The following is a 10,000-nucleotide window of genomic DNA, read 5'->3' on the forward strand; positions in this document are numbered from 1 at the left end:
GTCAGCGGCAGCTGGTCCAACGTCTGACAGAAGAAGATATGATGATTATATGAATATATAGTTTAAAGCCTCCGAGAGAGTTTCTGGTGGAAGGATACGAGCCTGAGAAGTAGTCCCTCCGTCAGCTGACTCACCTCACTCTCTGCGAAGTGTCTCTCTCCCTTCAGACACAGAGACGTACGACGAAGAGTCTTCTCGTCTCCGTCATCAAACACTGAAACGCACAAACACACAGTTCAGTTATCAGACGTTAAACCGGCGCGGGATTGGTCAGACGGCCAAGAGAAAACCTGACGTCACATGACATCATCAGCTCACTGAGCGAAACCTTTTTTCTCAGCGTCGTCACTCGTCCCCGACAGCCAATCAGAACGTCTGCGGTCTCCGTGTCGACGACCAGATGAAACTCTGTTTATATTCACTGTGTTTTAGTTTTTACTCACACGTTCACCTCTAACGACGCCGACTCAGAGGTCAAAGTTCACCTCTGACTGCGTCTCATCACCTCCTTTAGTTTATCATCAAGTGACAGACGTTTACAATCTGACATCACTGATCAATATTTATTCACAGAGCTGGAAACTTTACTTGAGTATTTCCATGTGATGCTACTTTCTACATTTCAGAGGGAAATATTGTACTTTCTACTCCACTACATTTATTTGACAGCTTTAGTTACTTTTCAGATGAAGATTTGACACAATGGATAATATAACAAGCTTTTAAAATACAACACATTGTTAAAGATGAAACCAGTGGTTTCCAACCTTTTTGGCTTTTGACGTCTTACAAAAAGCAGTGTGTAGTCGGGGTCACATTTCACATGTCTATGAGTTGTTAACAGCTCCACCAAATAGTGATTTTTCCCTCTAAACTTCTCACATGCTTTCATTTCAATAAATGTTCAAATGATCCAATATTTCAGCAAAAATCAAAGATTAGAGAAAAAGTCCAAAAACTGAAAACAGATTTGTGTATCAGAACTTTGTTTTTTCTTCTTTCCTCTCCCATTAATCATCTCACCACCCCTCAGATTTATCTGCTGACCCTTTGGAGGGGCCCCACCCCTAGGTTGGGAACCACTGGACTAAACTAGCTAACTGTATATAAAGTAGTGTAAACTAGCTCCACCTCCAGCAGCTACAACAGTAACATGCTGCTCTAACACTGATGCTTCACTATTAATAATCTAATGATGTCATATATAATAATATATCAGTCAGAGGGACCAAACCACTACTTTTACTGCAATACTTTAACTACATCAAGCTCATAATACTTATGTACTTTTACTGCAATACTTTAACTACATCAAGCTCATAATACTTATGTACTTTTACTGCAATACTTTAACTACATCAAGCTCATAATACTTATGTACTTTTACTGCAATACTTTAACTACATCAAGCTCATAATACTTATGTACTTTTACTGCAGTAAAGTATCTCAGTACTTCTGCCATTGCTGGTTGTTTATTACCTCCATCACACTGTGACATCACACTGTGACGTCACAGTGTTTCAGGCGTCTGATGTGATGTCAACGATGATCAGTGAACATTAAATTAGTGAGAACTGGTTTATTTCAGGACTTGATGTGTAAAACTGAGCAGTTTGTCCTGCAGCTGATTTCACTAAAGTGAAGCAAAGATATCAAACTTCCTCATCAGCTGAAGTTCAGACTCAGGAAGTGACGGCCGCCAGCAGCAGCGACCGACTCAACAAAGCGGAGTGACTTCAGTTCTTCTTCTATGGTGTCTATTGGTCAGCCTGTTCCTGGTGTAGATGTGACTGTTGTGTTTGGTGCAGCTGGTGGAGCAGAGACTCACCCACAGTGTAGAGGCTGGCGTCCGTCAGCTTACTGATGACGGCCTCGCTGGATAAACCCTCGTTGGTCTTCACCTCCACAGTGGAGCCCACCTGAACCACACATTACACCTTTATTACAGCAAGTCCCACTCACAACACACATCACCATCATCATCATCATCATCACCATCATCATCATCATCTTACCCTCAGTGGTCCTTTGACCTGGTCGTCTTGCACCACCTGGGACGTACTTTCACCTTTCAGATTCACCTGCAGAGACGAAGACGAAGGTTTACTGACAGGATGAGCTGAGAGACAAACAGTGATGAAGACGATGGTCTGAAGGGACGTCCTGTTCTTTCTGTCCTCAAGGACACAAAATCTATCTGAAGGAGTTGATACGAATCTCTCACCATGACGTCAAAACGCAGCACACACATTAAACTGGGCAGTTTCCAGTCAGTACAGAGTTAAACTGGGCAGGTTCCAGTCAGTACAGAGTTAAACTGGGCAGGTTCCAGTCAGAACAGAGTTAAACTGGGCAGGTTCCAGTCAGTACAGAGTTAAACTGGGCAGGTTCCAGTCAGTACAGAGTTAAACTGGGCAGGTTCCAGTCAGAACAGAGTTAAACTGGGCAGTTTCCAGTCAGTACAGAGTTAAACTGGGCAGGTTCCAGTCAGTACAGAGTTAAACTGGGCAGGTTCCAGTCAGAACAGAGTTAAACTGGGCAGGTTCCAGTCAGTACAGAGTTAAACTGGGCAGGTTCCAGTCAGTACAGAGTTAAACTGGCGGGGGATTGGTCAGACAGCCATGGTCATGACATCATCAGCTCATTGAGCGAAACCTTTTCTCAGCATCATCACTCGTCCCGACAGCCAATCACGTGTTTCCTCCCACAGTTCAAACTCTAATAACATAATAATATTTATTAATCATGTTTATTTATAAACAGCTGTTGTTGTTGTCGTCGTCTCAGAGAAGCTGCTGGTCGTCTCTGAGTCTCAGTGACGGAAACTTTTCACTGTTTTCTGGCGTTTTAATGATTAATTGAGAAACAATCGTCTGATTAAAAGTTTGATAAAGTTGAATCATTTCTGTTAACGTCAGCAGAGTCGGAGGCTTGTAGAGAGACAACATGTTCTGCTTTTAGTGCTTCTCTGTTATTTATATTCTGTTCTGATGTTAAACGTGATAAAACTCAACCTGCTCTGACGCTTCCTTTCTTAACGAGATGACGTCAGCTGATCACGTCTGTTTTAACCAGCGTCTGTTCTGTCATCACGTCGTTTGCTCTCCGACGTGTCCGGACGGATTCCAGAAGTTTAAAACTGTAAAATCATGGCAAAGATTTTCCAGATGATCGATATTAGGAGGTTTTGGGAAAACGTCGGCGGATCAGCTGACCAACGAACACGTAAACCGAGTCAGAGGTGAACTAGAGAGAAACCAGCTGATGCGTCCGTGAGAGCAGCTGTTACACGTGTGTTGATGTACTGATGACATCACACACGTACTGATGATTAAAGACGCAGCTTTTTATATAACAGACTGTTCTTTCTACATAAAAAGATGCAGGATCAATCGAATCATTGACAGGTGAATGATTGACAGGTGAGTGATTGACAGGTGAGGATTCGCTCCTCTAACGAACAGGAAACGTGCAGATTACGTCGTCGCCGTGTTACACAAACGGCTCAGATTTGAACTTTCTGTTTTCAGTCGGTGTGTGTGTGTGTGTGAACGCGTGGGATCCAAAGAGATCCGATGTTGTTATTAACGTGGAGTTCTTTGGTCATGTGACTTCCTGTGTGTCTCACCTTGACCTTCACCATGCGTTTAACAGTCTTGATTTTGGCCTCGCAGAAGGCTCCTCTGTACTTGGCGCTGACATCCGTCCCTACTGTCAGGTAGGCAGGCTCGTCTGCTGCCTGGAACACACACACACACACACACACATCAGTAACATCAGGATACACACACACACACACACACACACATCAGTAACATCAGGATACACACACACACATTCCCAGCATGCACTGCAGCATAGCAGAGGAAGTGCACATGAGCGGCTGCAGCTGTGGAGACTTTCAGTTTGATGCTGTTGTCATTTCATAATCACTTTATTTATAGATCACTTCTCTAAACGTCTTTACCATGAAACAACAACAACAAATAAATAAAGACGATCCAGTAAGACATTAAATCAGCTGGTTAAACTGGGAACAATCAGCTGGGAACCACCAGATCCACCAGATCTATTGATCGATCAGAAATGAATCTGAAAGACGTTTTTGAAACTTGAATATTTTCCCTGTTTGACATCGTTATGAATCTGATGTTTTGTGTTTTGTTTTGAAACTTCACCTTCGACACGTTTGGGATGAAAATGATTAATTGGAGCCAAAATAAAAAGAAGGTTGACACATCAAACACAGAAGTTCAGTCGAGCAGAGTGAGAATCAACAGTCAGCGGTGAGTCAGTCCCTCCCACCACATCTCCGCTGTCATGACGACATCATAAAAAGCTTCCAAATGGACTTGAACTGGTTTAAAACCAGAATGATTCCTCCACGACTACGAGGAGGACGTCTCACTGACACTTTCCCCGCTGCTCACATCCAACGAGAGAAACGTGATCACATGTTTGTACGAGACGTCAGCTTCCTCCAGGAGACATTTAGATCACTGGAGAAACTTTTACTGATGTATTTAAAGCTTATAATCATTAATGATCAGTGGAGAGCCAATAGGAACGCTCCTCACGGCTGACTGGAGTTCACACTCTGTTGGTTTTTAATCAGATTCTGTCTGATTTGTTCTTATTCATGTGTTGTGTAAACAGTCAGATGAGTAAATAACAACAAATAAACTCAATTCATTTCTCCTGACTGTCACTTTGGAGCCACCTGGAAATGATTTCCTGAGTGTGAAACAGCAGAATAACAAACTAACAGACACATTAACGTGTCTGTCGGTGGCAGTACTGACGCTGTAGCAGGAACTCGATAGTTTCACTAGACTGACATGTGCGAGTCTGTCTGGATTTCTTCCTCCAGGACTGAGATGAGTCTTTATATCTAATAACATGAGTCTCATTCATTCTGCACAGAAGCTCGTTATGACTTGAACTAGTTTATTACTGACTGATATTTTCCTCAAGAGAGCAGAAATAAACCTTCCAGAGACGTGACGGCTTCTTTAACAAGAGAAACTTTTAACTTAAACAGAGAAGCGACAGTTTCACAGTTTCAACGTTTGTCGTCTTTGTTTTTTCCGTCCCTGAGTGCAGCAGAGAGAATATTTCTACCAGCAGCAGGACAGAAACATCTCTGAGGATCAACTGGAGATTATTGTCGTATTGATTGATCTGCTGATTCTTTGCTCTTGATTAATCGAGTCAGAATCCAGCGACAAACGCAGACGATAGAATTAACCAGAGACGGATCCAGATACTGTTTACTATCATATTTGATAAAGAAAAGTATGAAATTCTTATATTTGAGAAGCTGTTTTCTGCTAATTGACTAATCGATCAATAGATTTATTGTTTCAGGGTTGTGAAGATGTTGTTCTTCCCTTTACTCTGATGAAAACAGTGGCTCAATAACACCGATGTGATCATCAATGCAAAAGTCTCCAATGTAAATAAGTGAGATAAACTGGACATGAGATGAGTCCTGTAACCAGTAAGACACCAGTATAAGACCATCAGAGCCCAGTTTAACTCATCAGACGCTGGTTTCAGCTGGACATGGAGCTCAGACAGAAATATCTCCGGTTAGTGTCGCAGGTCAAACACTCACCTTCAGTAATAATCTAAACTCTCTCTCATACAGCTCAGTGAATGTTTCTAATAGCAGCAGGAGGATTATAGATAACTGATGTATTGATCGATCTGCCAGTTTTTCTCCTGATTAACCCTATCAGTCAGTGACAAACACTCATTAGATAATTCACCAAAAATACTCTGTTTACTGTCATATTTGACAAAGAAAAGTATGAAATTCTCATATTTAAGAAGTTGGAAACAGCAAATGTTTTCTGATCGATCAATAGACTTATTGTTTCAGCTCTAACAGGGTTGTGGATGTGTTGTGGTTCCTTTTACTTTGATGAAAACAGTGGCTCAATAACACCAATGTGATCATCAAAGCAAAGGTCTCCAATGTAAATAAGTGAGATAAACTGGACAGAGATGAGTCCTGTAACCAGTAAGACACCAGTATAAGACCATCAGAGCCCAGTTTAACTCATCAGAAGCTGGTTTCAGCTGGACATGGAGCTCAGACAGAGCGTTATCTCCAGTTTGTGTCGCAGGTCAAACACTCACCTTCATCTTTCTGGTTATTTGAGGGAGTCCAGCTCGAGAGATTCTGGATCACTGAAAGACACAAACAGGACGAGACTTGTGAGTGAAGTTAGCGGCAGAGCAGAGGACAAACACGGGCAGAGTGTCAAACTGTCCCGAGGTTGTAAAATAATGCTAAGCTAACCACCGAGCCTCTCAGTAGTGTTAGCTGAGCTCCTGGCTCGGTGCAGCCCCCTCCCTCCTCCTCCCTGCCCGGATCGGATCTAATATGTGGCACAAACAGCTCACCGTAACTTAGCTAACAACATTTACTTCCACCCGACACGGAGCCGCCGGAGTCCGCGGGGTGAAGGTGACCTGTCGGCGGGTCGGTGCAGGGACACGGAGCCGGAGCAGCTTCCCGCTCCGCTCGCAGCTCCTCTGAGTCACGTCGCCATCACAGCTCGCCATGTCAGCTCGGCTAGCTCGGCTAACTTTACCACCTCCCCCCCCCCATAAAACCTTCTGTTAGCGGCCAGCTGCCCGGGTCACCGCCATACCACCGAGCCCCAACCGGAACAAAGTCCACACAGAGGCTGTTTTCCGCGGGGGGAGCGGAGCGCCGAGCCGGGGCTTCACTCTCCGGTCCGGAGCTAAATTTAGCTAGTTGGCTAACTAGCGACTCAACCAGCTAGTTTGTGGATCATCTGGAGATTTAAACAGCAGGTTAGCTCGACCCGCTCGGCACCAGCAGCTGTTAACTAAACTAAGTTTCTATCAAACAAACCGAGACTGAGACACTCGACGGAACAAACAGTGTTGAGGATTTATTTATTTAATATGTTTGTTCCACAAAGGCGCAGAAGCTTCACATTTCTTCACTGCAAAAACAAGCGGTCCGCCGCTGCCATTCAGCCCGCTACAGCCGCCACTCACCGGGCATCCACCGGCCTCTGCCCCGGCCTCAGCCCGGCTCTCCGATTCCGAGCTACCGGCGGTTCTAACCGGTGAAGGTTCCTGTCGTGTTCCGGCCAGAATGTAGAGGTTTTATACTTACATCTCCGCCGCGGCCGCTTCGCCTCCTGCTCGCGCTGCAAAGCGATTCACGAACAACAAGCTGTTGAGCCGCGAGCTCTGTTTCCCGTCATTCGATTGGCTGCAGTGACAGCGCTGTTCGCAAGGGACAAATGTGATTGGTCGAGCGATTCCTTGATTTTAATAGGTCATACCTCTTTTGGCTTCGTTATAGGTCGATACGAACGCGGCGCCACGAGGGAAATGACGGCATCGACTGGGTAATCATCCAATCGGGAGCGACTTCAAGAGGAAAAACCCGCCACTGGTCATCGCAATTGGCCTCGCGCGTTTTGTTCCCAGCAGTGGCGCGTCGCTATTGGCTGAGCGGGCTTCCTTTTCCTTACCGACAATGACGGAAGCCCTGCCCCGGTACGTGCTGCGCTGCTACGCGGAGAGCCGCGCACCAGACTCCATTAAAGAATCTGCTAATTTAACATTAACGTGTCTATCGAAGGAGTCACGTTAGCAGCGGTGAAGTTAATATTTACAGCCAAAACCACAGCGACCTCTCATCAAGTCGACACGTAATTCACGCACAATCTCACTTAATTTACACAAAATTTAAACTTGGTCACTGTCCGCGCGGTCTGTTTCAATGTGAATACAGTTGAACCAAAATAAGCAGTAAAGGAGGTCAAAGAGTGCATTTAAGTTTAATTTCTAGCAATATGCGAGCTGCTTATTGTATGACATGTACACCGAAATCAAGAGATGATGTTGTGACTTTGTTAAAAGTCCTAATTTCTGTTTCTTCGCGTCGACAGCTCGCAGGTGACCGCTGCAAACATTAAATGGACACTTTTTAAAAGCCAGTTCGGCGACGTGGTTTCCTTTAGCGACAACGTCACGTCTCAGGGATTGTGGGGAAGCAGCGTCCACAACAAACCGCTGACTGTGTTTTCACCGCTCAAACGTTCAGTAAACGAGCTGAACGGACGGACTGAGGCGGCGGGAAGCCGCTGCGGGAGACATGTGAAGGACAATCACAGAAACAAACATCGGTTGCGGTGAAAACTGTCGGTGTTTTGTGGCGCCGTTTGTAAAGAGTCGGAGTGGGCGGGAACATCGGCGCTCTTACGTAACAGGAAGAGAGTGACGGCGGAGCCATATATGTCATTTTTCTCTCCGAGGTTATTTGTACGGAGATAATCTGCTCTGACAGCTGCTGACTGTCAGCATTCACAGCAGCAGCTGTTTCTGCTGTTGTACATTCAGTCTCCAGGTTCATGTCACTGCGACCTGCTGCCAAACATCATAATATCATAATAATAATAATAATAATAACATGTTAATGTGCTGCAAACAATAGATGATGCGCTACTTCTGTTTGATGCCTGAGTTTTTCATATTTCCATTATGATTCTTTCATTTATTTATAATATTACAGTTGGTCAAAGTGAACATTTGTACTGTCAAAGTAAAGATTCTCTCTGATAACAGAGCTGACTGTCTTCATGATGAATCTAATTTCAGCTTGTTTGTTTGTTTGTTTTCTTTCCATAAAGCACTTTATTTTGTTGATATAAAACTGTGAAAAGTATTTTAATGATCTTTGTGAAACTTGTAGCTGCCAATAAAAAAGTAAAAGAATAAAACGATGATCTGCTCTTCTCTTCAGTAAACTGTAATTTATTATAAAATAATAATCATAATCATATTTCTTTCACACCTTTGTGCTATTTATATCCTTGTTTACCTGTTTATGGATATTATATATTGTCCACTTGTTTCTATATGTTTCTATTTTTTCACCCTCTTGTTGTGCATAATAGTGAAATATTCTACATTAATGTTTCTCTGTTGGGCTTGTTGTCAGTGTGAGACCAACTAGAAGCTGGTGTCAAATTCTTTGTATTTTATTATTATTGTTGTTGTTGTTGTTGTATAGATAAACATACTTGGCCATAAAGCTGATTCTGATGTGTTTTTATGAGTAAATGTTGTTGCTACTTTCATCTTCATCATCATCATCTTCATCATCTTCATCTTCACCAACTACAACTAAACTTCATTCTCAGATTCATGTTGTTTGATGTTTGGAGTCATAAACTGAAGCTGCAGCTTTTAATCAATTAACTTCATCTATAAACTATTTTCATTTTTCAAGCAAAAGATGTTGAAAGATTTGATGTTCTTGAACGTGATCGTTTGTTTTCTTGGTTAAATTGAACATGTTGTTGGTTTTACCGGCCTCGCTGAACTTCTAACAGCTAATAAGTTTATCGATGGAAAATTAATCAGCAACTATTCTGATATTCAAATAATCATTTGTCATTTTTGAAGGAAGAATCAGAACATCAGATGTGATTTGAAGATTTTATGTGTCGAACAACAAACTGAAGCGTTTGTGACATTTTATGGACAGAACGATTAATAGAGAAACAACGATAATGAGAAGAATTAGATTAATAAAAGGCTGGAACCCTGTGATGGAGAAGCAAGAGAAGCTGTAACAACGAAGGAAAACAAACCTGTTCTGACGTCTCAGAGGAGACAAGATGAGACAAGACAAGAAGCTGCAACCACCAAAACATTGAGTAAGAAGATTGATTGATCATTAAAATAGTTGCTGTTTAATTCTGTTGATCATTTAAATCGACTGATCGTTGCAGCTCTGAAGGAAAATCAATAAAAACAAAGACCGGATTGATTGGAAAATGCTGGTTATTAATAAACTCTGAAAAAAAAAAAAAACACACCGTTGCCATGGAAACAACTTTTTCTTCAACTTTTTTTTATTGTCAAAGCTGAAATTCATCAAACCAAAAAGCAAAAACAAATCGACGTGAAAGTTTGTGAACTATAAAACATAAAAAAAG

General features: G+C 42.7%; 2 protein-coding genes across 5 annotated transcripts in view; both read right to left on the reverse strand.

The window, feature by feature from the left end:
* The window catches only part of arid4a (AT-rich interactive domain 4A), a 27,732-nt gene extending 19,105 nt beyond the window's left edge, over nucleotides 1-8,627 (reverse strand). Inside the window, exons 1-7 of one of the 4 annotated variants that reach the window (XM_067613429.1) lie at nucleotides 7,041-8,627; nucleotides 6,147-6,197; nucleotides 3,631-3,741; nucleotides 2,018-2,083; nucleotides 1,831-1,921; nucleotides 135-214; nucleotides 1-23 (exon numbers count right to left, since the gene is read on the reverse strand). The exon at nucleotides 1-23 is cut by the window's left edge and continues 75 nt beyond it. In XM_067613429.1, the coding sequence (XP_067469530.1) occupies nucleotides 1-23; nucleotides 135-214; nucleotides 1,831-1,921; nucleotides 2,018-2,083; nucleotides 3,631-3,741; nucleotides 6,147-6,152 (377 nt within the window). In that variant the 5' untranslated portion in view covers nucleotides 6,153-6,197; nucleotides 7,041-8,627. Of the gene's footprint in view, nucleotides 24-134; nucleotides 215-1,830; nucleotides 1,922-2,017; nucleotides 2,084-3,630; nucleotides 3,742-6,146; nucleotides 6,198-6,413; nucleotides 7,013-7,040 lie in introns of those variants that run through there. The other 3 variants (XM_067613428.1, XM_067613431.1, XM_067613430.1) reach the window with 3 other exon arrangements.
* A 1,271-nt stretch (nucleotides 8,628-9,898) lies between these two features.
* The window catches only part of psma3 (proteasome 20S subunit alpha 3), a 7,418-nt gene continuing 7,316 nt past the window's right edge, over nucleotides 9,899-10,000 (reverse strand). The window contains exon 11 of the mRNA XM_067613452.1: nucleotides 9,899-10,000. This exon is cut by the window's right edge and continues 74 nt beyond it. The gene's annotated coding sequence lies outside the window, so the exon portion shown is untranslated.

The sequence above is a fragment of the Thunnus thynnus genome, chromosome 16, assembly GCF_963924715.1.
Source record: "Thunnus thynnus chromosome 16, fThuThy2.1, whole genome shotgun sequence".
Classification (NCBI taxonomy): Eukaryota; Metazoa; Chordata; class Actinopteri; order Scombriformes; family Scombridae; genus Thunnus; species Thunnus thynnus.